Below are 14,879 nucleotides of genomic sequence, written 5' to 3'. Positions count from 1 at the left end.
TGAACTTTAATGCTGAATATAGGATTAAAGACAGAATTCTTGGCAGTGTGGAGGAACAGAGGGATCTTGGTGTTCAAATGCACAGATCCCTCAAAGTTGCCACCCAAGTGGATAGGGTTGTTAAGAAAGCATATGGTGTTTTGGCTTTCATTAACAGGGAGATTGAGCTTAAGATCCGCAAGCTTTTGCTTCAGCTCTACAAGACCCTGGTGAAACCACAATGTGAATATTATGTCTAGTTCTGGCCACCCTATTATAGGAAAGGGTGCAAAAGAAGTTTACCAGGATGCTGCCTGGACTGCAGGGCTTGTCGTACAAAGAGAGATTGACTAAGCTCTGACGTTTCTCTCTGGAGAGAAGGAGGAAAGACGTGATCTGATTGAAGTATACAAGGTAATGTGAGGCATGGATAGAGTCAATAGCCAGAGACTTTCCCCCACGGCAGGATGGACTGGCACTAGGAGTCAAAGTTTTAAGATATTAGGAGGAAGGTATAGAGGAGAGGTCGGAGGAAGGTTCTTTACGCAGAGTTGTGAATGCATGGAATGAGCTGCCTGCAGTGGTAGTGGAAGCAGAGTCATTAGGGACACTTAAGCAACTGCTAGACATGCACATGGATAGCAGTGAATTGAGGGGTGTGTAGGTTAGGTTATTTTATTATAGATTAGGAATAATCCTCGGCACAACATCGTGGGCTGAAGGGCCTGTTCTGTGCTATACTTTTCTATGTTCTGTGCACTATGAAAATAGAATAGTGTGGGTTAGATTGGTTTCAGATTGGTTCCACAGGTTGGCGCAATATCGAGAGCTGAAGGGCCTGTACTGCGCTGTAAAGTTCTATCTATCTTCTATCAGGTTATAGTCTTAACAAAGGAGCAGCACTCCAACAGCTTATACTTGCAGATAAACCTGTTGGATTATAATTTAGCGTTATGTGATTTTTAACTTGCTCAGAATCTAACAGACATAAAACAAAATATTTATTCATTACAGAGGAGCTTCTTGTAAGAGGAAGAAGGAAGCTTACTTAAGGTTGAGGAAGCAAGGATCTGATGCAGCTTTAGAGGATTACAGGATAGTTAGGAAATAACTCAAAAATGGACTGAACAGGGCTAGGAGGGGGCACAATAAAACCTTGGCGGGAAGGACCAGGGAAAACCCAAAGGCATTCTACACGTACGTGAGGAATGTGAGAATGATCAGACAGAGGGTAGGGTCGATCAGGGATTGTGGAGGGAACTTGTGGCTGCAGTAGGAAGAGGTAGGGGAGACGTTAAATGAGTTTTTGCTTCAGTGTTCTCTGGAGAGGTGGACCTTGTTGATATTGAGAACACCCTGGACCAGGTTAATAGGGTTGAACAGATTGATATTAAGAAAGTGGATGTGCTGGACGTTCTGGGAAACATCAAGTCAGATAGGTCCCAGGGCCAGACCAGACATATCCAAGGTTACTGTGGGAAGTGAGGAAAGAGATTGCTGCGCTTCTGGCGATCTTTGTATCCTCACTCTCCACAGGAGTAGTGCCGGTAAATTGGAGGGAAGCGAATGTTGTTCCTCTGTACAAGAAAGGGAATAGGGAAATCCCTGGGAATTACAGACCAGTCAGTCTTATGTCTGTGGTAAGCAAGGTACAGGAAAGGATTCTGAGAGATAGGATTTATGACTATTTAGAAAATCATAGTTTGATTAAACATAGTCAGCATGACTTTGTGAGGGGCAAGTCGTGCCTCACAAGCCTTACTGAGTTCTTTGAGGATGTGACAATAGACAATAGGTACAGGAGTAGGCCATTCTGCCCTTCGAGCCAGCAACACCATTCATTATGATCATGGCTGATCATCCTTAATCAGTATTCTGTTCCTGCCTTATCCCCATAACCCTTGATTCCACTATCCTTAAGAGCTCTATCCAACTCTTTTTTGAAAGTATCCAAAGACTTGGCCTCCACAGCCTTCTGGAGCAGAACATTCCACATACCCACCACTCTCTGGGTGAAGAGGTTTCTCCTCAACTCTGTTCTACATGGCCTACCCTTTATTTTTAAACTGTGTCCTCTGGTTCGGGACTCACCCATCAGCGGAAGTATGCTTCCTGCCTCCAGAGTGTCCAATCCTTTAATAATCTTATACATCTCAATCAGACCCCCGCTCAGCCTTCTAAACTCAAGGGTATACAAGCGCAGTCGCTCCAATCTTTCAACATAAGACAGTCCCGCCATTCCAGGAATTGACCTCTTGAACCTACGCTGCACTCCCTCTATAGCCAGAATGTCTTTCCTCAAATTTGGAGACCAAAACTGCACAAAATATTCCAGGTGCAGTCTCACCAGGGCCCTGTATAGCTGCAGAAGAAGCTCTTTGCTTCTATACTCAATTCCTCTTGTTATGACGGCCAGCATGCTATTAGCTTTCTTCACTGCCTGCTGTACCTGCATGTTTGCTTTCATTGACTGATGTACAAGAACACCTGGATCTCGTCGTATTGCCCCTTTACCTAACTTGACTCCATTTAGGTAATAATCTGCCTTCCTGTTCTTGCCACCAAAGTGGATAACCACACATTTATCCACATTAAACTGCATCTGCCATGCATTTGTCAACTCACCTAGCCTGTCCAGGTCACCCTGTAATCTCCTAACACCCTCCTCACATTTCGTCCTGCCACCCAGCTTGGTATCATCAGCAAATTTGCTAATATTACTTTTAATATCTTCATCTATATCATTAATGTATATTGTAAACAGCTGCGGTCCCAGCACTGAACCTTGTGGTACCCCAGTGGTCACCGCCTGCCATTCTGAAAGGGACCCATTTATCACTACTCTTTGCTTCCTGTCAGCCAGCCAATTTTCAATCCATGTCAGTATTTTGTTACTGCTATCCAGATGTGTCGTAATTTCATCCTTTATAATTGACTCCAGCAAGTTGTCAAAGATCGAGGAGTGGATGTGGTATATGTGGATTTCAGTAATGCATTTGATAGGTTTCCCCACAGCAGGGTCTTTGAGAAAGTTAGGAGATATGGGATATAGGGAAATTTGGCTGTCTGGATACAGAATTGGCTAGCCAAAAGAAGACAGCGAGTGGTTTTGGATGGAAAGTATTCCACTTGGAGGTTGGTGACCAGTGGCGTCCTGCAGGGATCTGTTCTTGGGCCTTTGCTCTTTGGAGTTTTAAAAGGTGACTTGGATGAAGAAGTGGAAGGTTGATTGAGTAAGTTTACTGATGACATAAAGTTTGGTGGTATTGTAGATACATTGACAGGATGCATAGCTGGGCTGAGAAGTGGCAGATGGAGTTCAACCTGGAAAAATGCAAAGTGATTCATTTTGGAAGGTCAAATTCAAATGCTGAATACAGGGTTAAAGACTGGATTCTTGGCAGTGTGGAGGAAAGCAGGATCTTGGGGTCCACGTAATAGATCCCTCAAAGTTGCCATCCAAGTTTGTAGGGTGGTTAAGAAGGCGTATTGTGTTTTGGCTTTCATTAAGCCTATTAACCTGGTACAGGGTGTTCTCACTATCAACAAGGTCCATCTTTCTAGTGACTACTGAAGCAAAAACTCATTTAAGGCCTGCCCTACCTCTTCAGACTGCAGCCATAAGTTCTCTCCACAATCCCTGATTGACCCTACCCTCTCTCTGATCATTATCTTATTCCTCACGTATGTGTAGAAAGCCTTTGGGTTTTCCCTAATCCTCCCTGCCAAGGTTTTGTCGTACCCCCTCCTAGCTCTGTTCAATCCATTTTTGAGTTCTTTCATAACTACCCTGTAATCTTCTAAAGCTGTGCCAGATCCTTGTTTCCTCAACCTTACGTAATCTTTCTTCCTCCTCTTGAGTTTAAGAGCTGCGAGGTTTTGCTGCAGCTGTACAAAACCCTAGTTGGACAACATTTGGAATATTGTGTCCAGTTCTGGTCGTCTAATTTTAGGAAGGGTATAGTTGCTTTTGAGAGGGTCCAGAGGACGTTTACCAGGATGTTGCCTGGATTGGAGAGCTTGTCTTAAGAGAGGTTGAGTGAGCTACGGCTTTTCACACTGGAGAGAAGAAGGAAGGGGGTGACTTGATAGAGGTGTATAAAATAATGAGAGGCATAGATAGAGTAGATAGCCAGAGACTTTTCCCTAAGACAGAAATGGCTGTCATGAGGGGTCATAATTTTAAGGTGATTGGAGGAAGGTATAGGAAAAATGTCAGAGATAGCTTCTTTACGCAGAGAGTGGTGGGTGCGTGGAATGCACTGTGTCAGAGACTTTAGGGACATTAAAGTGACAGCTGGACAAGCACACAGATGGCAGTAAATTGAGGTTTTTTAAAAAAAATCTGGGAGTAAGAATCTAATAGTGATAGTGCAACTGTAGCTGATTGTCAGGAAAATCCCATCTAATTCATTTCTCTCCTTCAGAGAAGGAAATCTACCATCCTTGCCCAGTCTGGCCTACACGTGATTCCAGAACCACAGCAAAGAGGAACAAAGAACAAAGTTTATATGTAGGTTAAAATCACTCCTAATTCTTACCAGCCCAGACCAGAGCAAATGTAGGCCATTTGGCTGATGAGTGATTGAGATTAGGTGCACATTAAATCACAGGCAGCAGAACATTGGCTGAGGTGAAACATGAGGAGGGTGAAATATGCTAGGTCAGCCAAGAGTGCATGGAAATACCTAAGCTCAGAAGTGAAAAAAGACATGGGTGAGTGAGGGTTTCAGCTGCTATTAAGCTAAGAGAAAGGAAGATCAGATGGTGTAATGATGGTGATTTTAGTTATGGTGTGGACATGTTGTCAGGCACTCACATTGAGATCAAATATAACATCAACATTTCAAACAGTTTATTTGAGCATCAGATAAGTGTGGAAAGATCCCCTTTGGGGTGGCACAGTGTGGGTTTGTGGTTAGAACTGCAAAACTCATAGTGCTGGGGATCCAGATTCAATTCTACCATCTTGCGACTTTCTGTATAGAGTTTGCACATTGTCCTTGTGTCTGCATGAGTTTCTTTGAGGTGTTCCGGGTTCCTCCTGCTGTCTGAAAATATGCAGGTTAGGTGGTTGGCTATGCTAAATTGCCCATAGTGTCCAGGGATGTGCAGGCTAGTTGGATTAGCCATCAGAGCTGCAAGGTCTCAGGGATAGGGTAGGGGTCTGGATGGGAATCTCTTCAGAGGATCAGTGTGGACTCGATGAGCCCAATGGCCTGCTTTCACGCTGTCAAGATTCTATGATTTCTATGAAATAGAAAAGACTAAGGACAGACTTCATGGTAGGTACAAGAAATGACAGTGTGGGAACAGGAAAAGAAGACATTGTAAGTGATTCTCTGGCTAAGATCAGATGGCAAAGAATTGAACCAAGTTGGAGCATGTTCCCAACACCCCCCCCCCCCTTTTTTTTGCCACAATCGTGTGGGATGTTATTTGTCTCTGAGTGTTTTGGTACTGTGGCAGGAGCAGAAACCTGATGGAGGGATTCGATCTAGAGCTATAGTATTGTGTGCAATTCTGGAATCCACATTATAGGAGAGATGTGTTTGCACTGGAGAGTGTGCAGAGAATTTCCCAGGATGTTGTCTGGACTGGAGAGTTTTAGTTACAAAGAGAGATTGCATTGACCTATTGTTTTCTTTGGAGTAGAGGAGAATAGGGGAGCACATGACTGAAATGTGTAAAATTATGAGGAGCATAGATACGTAGACAGGAAAGGGCTTTTTCCCTTGGTGGATCAATGATGGGGGGGCATAATTTTAAGATAAGGAGCAAGAGGTTTAGAAGGATGTGATTTTTGTTCACTCAGACGGTGGTAGGAAACTGGAATTCAGTGCCTGTAAGGGTGATAAAAACAGAAACCCTCATAAAACTTAAGAAGCATTCAGATGTTCACGTGCAAGTGCCAAGGCCTACAAGGCTGGGCGACGTATGGGCCAAGTGCTGGCAAATGGGAATGGAATAGTTGGTTGTTTTTGTCTGGCTATGGACTTTTTCTGTGCTATGGACTTCTGTTACTATATAGCAAACATGGAGTTCTGGGAAAGATGAGTATGGATTGGGAAATACAAGTATGTTTGAGAACTTTGAGTAGGAAGGAAGCATGGAGATATTGTGATATTTTGCAAGGCTGAAAAGGTCAACAATTAAGTACTGTGGGACAATGGAAAAAGTGAAAGAGGCACATGGGTCCAGAAAGATCCCAGGGTGCACCTCCACTTTGTGGTACTGAGCTTCTCACACATGTGTGGGAAAACCCACATGCACATTGCCTTAAGGTTGACCCTCAATGATTATGTTCTGCAGAATGTGAAGCAGCAACAGATGATAGATTAATTACTGGCTTTTTATGTCTTTCAGAAATTGGACCCTGCCACCCAAGCTGGTGCAAAATTGGACCCATGCTCAGATGAGGCACTTGGGAAACTGTTGTATCCCACTTCCAACAACAATAAGCCTAAGGAGAGTATTAGACTAATTACCAAAGACATCATTCGAGACCTGATGCAAGTGATTTTCATTCATCTCACATGCAGTGACTCAGTGTGGAGTAGGCAATAAGGGTTAAGGTTCTGAGAGGCTTGTATCTTTCTCGATTTCCATATCATTTTCTGTCTATCTGCCTGACTCTCTCTGTCTATCTCTCTCTCTCTTTCTCTCTAGCTCTATCTTACTGTCTTACTCACTCACCCTTTCACTCTCAGTATTCCCACAGAGGATCCCTCAGGCAAGACCCTGATCATGAGCCCTGAGGAGTTTGAACGGATCAAGCAGGCATCCCGAGTGATCAGTGAGGAGGAACGTGAGGTCATGCGTGTGGCGAACAATGCAGAAAGAATGCAGGCAGCGGTAGGTCAATGTTGTTGTCTGGGTCAGTATCCCCTTGGGAGTCAATGCCATGTCTCAGGTAAATGATCCCTTGAGAGTCAATGTGCACTTGCAGCTCAATGTTCACCAGTTGATACATCGCCCCCTTTTCCTGCAAACGACCCTGTTCCCAGATGCCAGCATCCTCACCTCACTCACCTTGTGCTTATTCAGTGACAGATTTTTATTGAAATGCAAAACTCAGCATTTTGACTTGAACGTGACTGAAAATGATGACTCAAGTCAACTAATTCCAATGTGAGCAATTTATAATTTGAGTATTATGAACAGAAAGAATGCAGGCATGCATTCTGTCCATTTAGTAGATTTAAGAATTCAAAAATTATATTTTATCCTATATACCGTATTTCATTCTGATGAGCAAGCTCAATTTCTTTCCTCCTCTCTCTTTATTTAACCTTCTACTTTGAGATAGATCCCTTAGGCAATATCTCTAGCCTAATTCTGAGTATCTTGTCTTATTAAGTAAATATCTGTCCTCATATGATAACTGCAGCAGTTGCACTGGCCATACATTATTAACAAAAATTCATGTTTCAGTCCTTGGTCCTTGCTTCACTCTAGAATACATTGACTGTTGCTAGACTAATCAGTAAGGTATCTGTCCATTTCTCTGTCTTCCTCTATTCCTGTATCTTTCTCACGCTCTATCTTTCTCTCTTTTACTATATATATCTGATCTTCTTTTTTGTCACTCTCTTTCAATCTCTTTTTCTATCTGTCTCCCTGTTGTCTTGCTTTCTTTCTCTCTCACAGTATCTTTCTAAGATCATATTCTTAACAAGTAGCAGCAAGAGCTGGCCATTCAGCCCATTAACCAGCTCCATCATTCAATTAGATCATGGTTGATCCATTTATAGGCTCAATTCCACTTTGCTGTCTTCTCATCCTATAACCTTTGACTCCCTTGTCCCTTTTTCTATGCTTCTGTCTGTTTCTATGTCTTTCTCCTTTCACTTTATTTTCTGTACCTCTTCAAATTGGTCTCAAATGCTCCTTGTCCCATTCTCTCTTTTTATGCCTATTTTTACCTCTCAAGCCTTTCAGTTTTTCTGTCTTTCACTCATGTTCTCCCCCTCTCTCTCTTTTCATATCTGTCCTTCTTTCTGTACATCTATCTCCAACTCTCAACTCTTCCCTTCCCTCCCCTCCCCATTGCCCCTGCTTATCTCTCTCTTCATGTTATTTCTTGGCACATTCTTGTTTCAGGAAATGGCTGGTGAACGAAAAAGCTTCATGAGAGCAAAGGAGCTTCAAAGACGTAAGAATGAGAAGTTGAATGAGGTGGAAGAGGCAGCACGGGACAGGGCACTGTACTTGTTGGAAAAAGCAAATGCCTTACGCCTAGAGCAGGAGGATGAGATTAAACAGATCAATGAGGTGAGTGAGAGAGCGGAAGTTGGTTAGCTGAGAAACAGAAACGTAAAAACAAAATGTAGTAGGAATGTTAGTTTTATTTGGCCCTTCGAGCCTGTTCTGCCATTCCACATGCTCCTAGCTGATTGTCCAACTCAGCTTTCTCCCCATTCTCTTTGATTTCTTTAGCCCAGAGAACCAACCTTACTCCTTATTGAAAACATTCAGTGTTTTGGCTTCAACAGCTTTATCTGGCAGAGAATTTCACAGGCTTACCACATTCTGGATAAAGAAATGTCTCCTCTTCTCAGTTCTAAATGGCCTACCCCATTCCTAAAACTGTGACTCCTGCTTCTGGACTACTCAGTTGTCAGGAACATCCTTCCTGCATTTACCCATCCAGTTTTGTTAGAATTTTATAGGTATCTATGAAATCCTCTCTCATTCTTCTAAATTCCTGTGAATACTGTTGTAACTGATTCAGTATCTCTTCATATATTAGTCCAGCACCACTCTGATCTAAACTCTGGTTTTAAGCATCTGCAGTCCTCACTTTTGCCTATTACCTGCATTATCCTTGCCACCCTTCTTGAGCAAGGGGACAACATTAGCAATTCTGCAGTGCTCCGGGACCTCACCCATGTTCAAGGATGCTGCAAAGATATCTGTTAAGGTTTCAGCTATTTCCTCTCTTGCTTCCCTCAGTAACCTGGGATAGATCCCATTCGAACCTGGGGACTTGTCCACCTTCATGTATTTTAGAATACCCAACACTTCCTCCCTCCTTGTGCTGACTTGACCTCGTGTAATCAAACATCTATCCCTAACCTCAACATCCATCATGTCCCTCTCCTCGGCGAATACTGACGCAAAGTATTCATTACAAATCTCCCCCATTTATCTGACTCCACACCTAGCTTTCCTCCTTTGTCCTTGAGTGGGCCAAGTCTTTCCCTAGTTACCCTCTTCTTCCTTATATACAAATAAAAGGCTTTGGGATTTTTCTTCACCCTGTTTGCTAAAGATATTTCATGACCCCTTTTAGCCCTTTTAATTTCTCATTTCAGACTAGTCCTACTTTTTCAATATTCTTCCAAAGCTCCGTCTGTTTTCAGTCACCTCAACCTTCTGTATCTTCCTTTTTCCTCTTAGCTAGTCTCACATTTTCACCTGTCATCCATGGTTCCCTAACCTTGTTATTTCCATCCCTCATTTTCAAAGGGTGCAGCAAGACTTGATTGATCTTGTACACAAGTCATTGAAAATAAGCATGTAGGTGTAGCAGTCAATGAAGAAGGCAAATGGTATGTTGGCTTTCATAGTGAGAAGATTCGGGTACAGGAGCATGGATAGTTTGCTCCGATTGTACAGACCACATCTGGAGTTTTATATGGTGTTTTGATCTCCTTATCTATGGAAGAATGTTCTGTCATTGGCAGTACTACAATAAAGATTTACCAGACTGGTGAACTCATTTCCCCTTCCCCCACCTTACCCCAGTTCCAACCTTCAGCTCAGCCCTGACCTCATGACCTGTCCTACCTGCCAATCTCCCTTCCCATCTATCCGCTCCACCCTCCCCTCTGCCTTATCACCTCCATCCCCACCCCATTCATCTATTGTATTCTTTGCTACCTTCCCCACCCTCTTCTCTCACCAATCACCTCCATCCCCACCCACATTCACCTATTGTACTCTTTGCTACGTTCTCCCCAGCTTACCAATGTAATAGAATGGTCATGTCTTACCAATGTAATAGAAGTCTTTGAGAAAGTGACAAAGTTGATTGATGAGGAAAGGCCTATATATATCATATACATGGACTTCAGTCAGGCATTTGATAAGGTTCCCCGTGGGAGGCTAATGGAGAAAGTGAAATTGCATGGGGTCCAGGGTGTACTAGTTTGATGGATAAAGAAATGGCTGGGCAACAGGAGACAGAGAGTAGTGCTGGAAGGCAGTTTCTCAAAAAGGAGAGCTGTGACCAATGGTGTTTCACAGGAATACTGTAGTTTGTGATTTACATAAGGTATAGGTGGTCTGATTAGCAAGTTTGCAGATGACATTAAAACTGGTGGAGTAGCAGATAGTAAAGGGGACTGTTAGAGAATGCAGCAGAATATAGATAGATTGGAGAGTTAGCAGAGAAATGGCAGATGGAGTTCAATCTGGGCAAATGCACAGTGATGCATTTTGGAAGATCCAATTCAAGAGCAAGCCATACAGTAAAGGGAAAAGACCTGGGGAAAACTGATATATGGAGAGATTTGGGTGTTCAGGTCCATTGTATCCTGAAGGTGGCAACACAGCTTGATATAGTGGTTGAGAAGGCATATGGCATGCTTTCCTTCATCGGACTGGGTATTGCATACAAGAGTTGGCGACTCAAATTACAGTTGTATAAGACTATGGTTCGGCCACATTTGGAATACTGCGTACAGTTCTGGTTGCCACATTGCCAAAAGGATGTGGATGCTTTGGAGAGGGTGCAGAGGAGGTTCACCAGGATGTTGCCTGGTATGAAGGGTGCCAGCTATGAAGAGAGGTTGAGTAAATTAGGATTATTTTAATTAGAAAGACAGATGTTGAGGGGGCTACCTGATTGAGGTCTACAAAATCATGAAAGGTATAGACTAGGTGGATAGCACGAAGCATTTTCCCAGACTGGGGGACTAGGGGTCATGAGTTCAAGGTGAGAGGGGGGAAAAGTTTAAGGAAGATATGCATGGAAATTTCTTTATGCAGAGGCTGGTGGGTGTCTGGAATGCATTGCCAGTTGAAGTGGTAGAGGCGAGTACAATAGCATCACTTATGATGTACCTAGACGGATACATGAATGGGCAGGGAGCAGATGGGATACAGGTCCTTGGAAAATAGGTGACAGGTTTAGATAAAAGATCTGGATTGGATCAGGCTTGGTGGGCAGAGGGGCCTGTTCCTCTGCTGTAATTTTCTTTGTTCTTTCTTCTCCCTCTTTCCCAAATCTACTGACACTCACATGTGCCTTAAGTTGATGCTACCAAAGTTGATAACCTCACATTATACTTTATCTGCCATGCACATTCACACTCGATCAACTTGTCTAAATCATACTGAAGCATCTCTGCACCTTCCTCACAATTCACCCCCCCCCCCACCCATCTTTGTGTCATCTAAAAACCTGGACATAATGCATTTAATTGACTCATCTAAATCATCAATATTTATTATGAACATAGAGTCCAATCGCTGACCCCTGAATTACCCTAGTAGTCACTGCCTGACACTCAGAAAGAAGCCAATTTAGTCCTACTCTTGTTCCTGTCTGACAGCCAGTTTTCTACCCATGTCAATATACCATGCCACTTATCCCATCTACTTCAGTTTTACTTATGAATTTAAAAATCACACAACAGGTTTATTTGGAAGCACCAGCTTTCAAAGCACAGCTCCTTCATTAGGTAGTTGTGAAGCAGGACCATAAGACCTAACTTATAGCAAAAGATTACACTGTCTTGCAGTTGAAACCTAGATTGTTGTTAAGTTTTTTCATCTTTTAGAATAGGTTGCAGGTTTCAGTTCATTAATATGTAAATCCCAGAACTTATTTTAAGTCACATTCTCAAATTAACTTAAGGATTTTCTAAAAAAAAGTGACATCTCCCCTCAGACAATGCATTAAAGGTGTGAAGTTAGCATCCATCTGTATCCTAGTTTTGAGTCAGACAGGTTCTATTTCCAAAGTGAAATTTACAAAATATTACGTGGATTGACTGCCTGCATTGACTGCTTGTGGTTTGTGCATTTGTTTTGAGCAAAATAAAATGTATCTGCAAATATAATTCTGCAAAAACAAATTCACCCCATAGACTTATGTGTGCGTATGCAGGAGAGAGAGAGAGAGAGAGAGAGAGAGAGTGTGTGAGTGTGTGTGTGTGTGTGTGTGTGTGTGTGTGTGTGTGTGTGTGTGTGTGTGTGTGTGTGTGTGTGTGTGTGTGTGTGTGTGTGTATATATACATGAAAGAGTGTGAGTTTGTGTGTGTGCAAGCTTGGTAAAGTCAGTGTGATGGTGTATAAGCCTGCGAAAGGATCTGTGCGTGGGTGTGGGGGTGTATGTGTGTATATGCGAGAAAGATGGTCTGCGTGAATGTGTGAGTGTGTAAGAGTGTACATGTATGTGCGTGTGTGTGTCTATCTGTCTGTCTGTGTGACTCTCTGTGAGAGAGAGTGTATAGTGCAGTGGGGTCACCTGTAGTGTGTGGCATGAACCCAAGGTCCTGTTTGAGGCCATCCTCACGGGTGCCAAATTTGGCTACCAGCCTCTGCTCAGCCACTTTGCATTGTTGCCTGTCCCAAAGTCCGCCTTGGAGGAAGGTCCCCCGAAGATCCAAGGCCGAATGCCCCTGACCACTTGGAGGGAACACCCTGTCTGGTGATCGTTGTGTGGTGTTCATTCATCTATTGTCATTGCGTCTACTTGGTCTCGCCAAGGTACCATGCATCAGGGCATCCTTGCCTGCAGCGTATGAGGTTGATGACGTTGGCCAAGTCACATGAATACCGGCCGCATACATGGTGGGTGGTGTCCCCACGTGTAATGGTGGTATCCGTGTCGATACTCTGACACATCTTGCAGTAGTTGCCATGATGATTGTATGTTGTCCTGAAGGATGGGCAGTTTGCTGTGAACAATAGTCTGTTAAAGGTTTGGTGGTTGTTTAAAGGTGAGAAGTGGAAGCGTATGGAAGATCTTGGCGAGGTGCTCATCCTCATCAGTAATGTGTTGCAGACTGCGGAAAACATGGCGTAGTTGTTATGAAAATGCAAGCAAACCACATCTGCTGATAATTTTTTTTTACATTAGATTCCCTACAGTGTGCAAACAGGCCCTTTGGCCCAACAAGTCCACACCGACCCTCCGAAGAGCAACCCACCCATTCCCCGACATTTACACATGACGAATCGACCTCACACCTGAACCTGAACCTGAGGGGCACCAGTATCCTTGGCGGGAGGTTTGCTAGTGCTCTTGAGGGGGGTTTAAACTAACTCTGCAGGGGCATGGGAACCGAGACTGTAGCTTTAGGGTGCAGGACCCGGAGTGTAGGGAGGTTAGGAATATGGCATCAATCTCAAAGGAGGGTGCCTGTAAACAGGAAAGTGGCTTGAAGTGTATATACTTCAATGAAAGAAGTATACGAAATAAGGTAGGTGAACTTGCAGCGTGGGTTGGTACCTGGGATTTCGATGTTGTGGCTATTACGGAGACATGGGTAGAACAGGGACAGGATTGGCTGTTGCAGGTTCCAGGGTTTAAATGTTTTAGTAAGGTCAGAGGTGGGGGTAAAAGAGGGGGAGGTGTGGCATTGCTCGTCAAAGATAGTATTACAGCGGTGGAAAGGACGATGGATGAAGACTCGTCATCTGAGGTAGTTTGGGCTGAGGTTAGGAATAGGAAAGGTGAAGTCACCCTGTTAGGAGTTTTTTTACAGGCCTCCTAATCATCCTAGAGATGTAGAAGAAAGGATTGCGAGGATGATTCAGGAGAAGAGTGAAAGTAACAGGGTGGTTGTAATGGGGGACTTTACAACTTTCCTGATATTGACTGGGAAAGCTATAGCTCAAGTTCGTTAGATGGGTCGGTGTTTGTCCAATGTGTGCAGGAGGGTTTCCTGACACAATATGTAGACAGGCCAACAAGAGGTGAGACCATACTGGATTTGGTTCTGGGTAACGAACCAGGCCAGGTATTAGAACTAGAGGTAGGTGAGCACTTTGGGGACAGTGACCACAATTCGGTGACTTTTACTCTAGTGATGGAGAGGGATAGGTGTGCACTGCAGGGCAAGAGTTATAGCTGGGGGCAGGGAAATTATGATGCGGTGAGGCACAACTTAGGATGCGTGCCTTGGAAAAGTAGGCTTCAAGGCAAGGGCGCATTTGATATGTGGAGCTTGTTCAAGGAGCAACTATTGAGAGTCCTTGATAAGTATATACCTGTCAGGCAGGGAGGAAAGGGTCGTGTGAGGGAGCCATGGTTTAATAAGGAATTTGAATCCCTTGTTAAAGGGAAGAGGGCGGCCTATGTAAAGATGAGGCGTGAAGGTTCAATTGGGCGATTGAGAGTTATAAGGTAGCCAGGAAGGATCTGAAGAGAGAGCTAAGAGTAGCAAGGAGGGGACATGAAAAGTCCTTAGTTGGTAGGATTAGGGAAAACTCAAAGGCTTTCTATAGGTATGTCAGGAATAAAAGAATGACTAGGGTAGGAATTGGTCCAGTCAAGGATAGTAGTGGGAAGTTGCGTGTGGAGACTGAAGAGATTGGGGAGACACTGAATGAATACTTTTCGTCAGTATTCACTCAGGAACAGGACATCGTTGCCGATGTGAATACTGAGTCACAATTAGAATGGATGGCTTTGAGGTATGTAGGGAAGAGGTGTTGGAAATTCTGGAAAGGGTGAAAATAGATAAGTCCCCTGGGCCTGATGGCATTTATCCTAGGATTCTCTGGGAAGCAAGGGAGGAGATTGCAGAGTCATTGGCCCTTGATTTTTATGTCCTCGTTGTCTACAGGAATAGTACCAGAAGACTGGAGGATAGCAAATGTGGTTCCTTTGTTCAAGAAGGGGAGTAGGGATAACCCTAGTAACTATAGGCCGGTGAGTCTCA

At 43.7% G+C, this 14,879-nt stretch overlaps 1 protein-coding gene across 1 annotated transcript in view; it reads left to right on the top strand.

Annotated features, from left to right (window-relative positions):
* cfap45 (cilia and flagella associated protein 45) overlaps nucleotides 1-14,879 on the top strand; it is a 138,745-nt gene that overhangs the window by 34,647 nt on the left and 89,219 nt on the right. Inside the window, exons 3-5 of the mRNA XM_072574905.1 lie at nucleotides 6,346-6,491; nucleotides 6,690-6,834; nucleotides 8,083-8,253. Of these exons, the coding sequence (XP_072431006.1) occupies nucleotides 6,346-6,491; nucleotides 6,690-6,834; nucleotides 8,083-8,253 (462 nt within the window). The remainder of the gene's footprint in view (nucleotides 1-6,345; nucleotides 6,492-6,689; nucleotides 6,835-8,082; nucleotides 8,254-14,879) is intronic.

The sequence above is a fragment of the Chiloscyllium punctatum genome, chromosome 7 (genome assembly GCF_047496795.1).
Source record: "Chiloscyllium punctatum isolate Juve2018m chromosome 7, sChiPun1.3, whole genome shotgun sequence".
Taxonomy (NCBI): domain Eukaryota; kingdom Metazoa; phylum Chordata; class Chondrichthyes; order Orectolobiformes; family Hemiscylliidae; genus Chiloscyllium; species Chiloscyllium punctatum.
The sequence above is the reverse complement of the archived record's forward strand: the minus strand, read 5'-3'. Positions and strand labels throughout refer to the sequence as shown.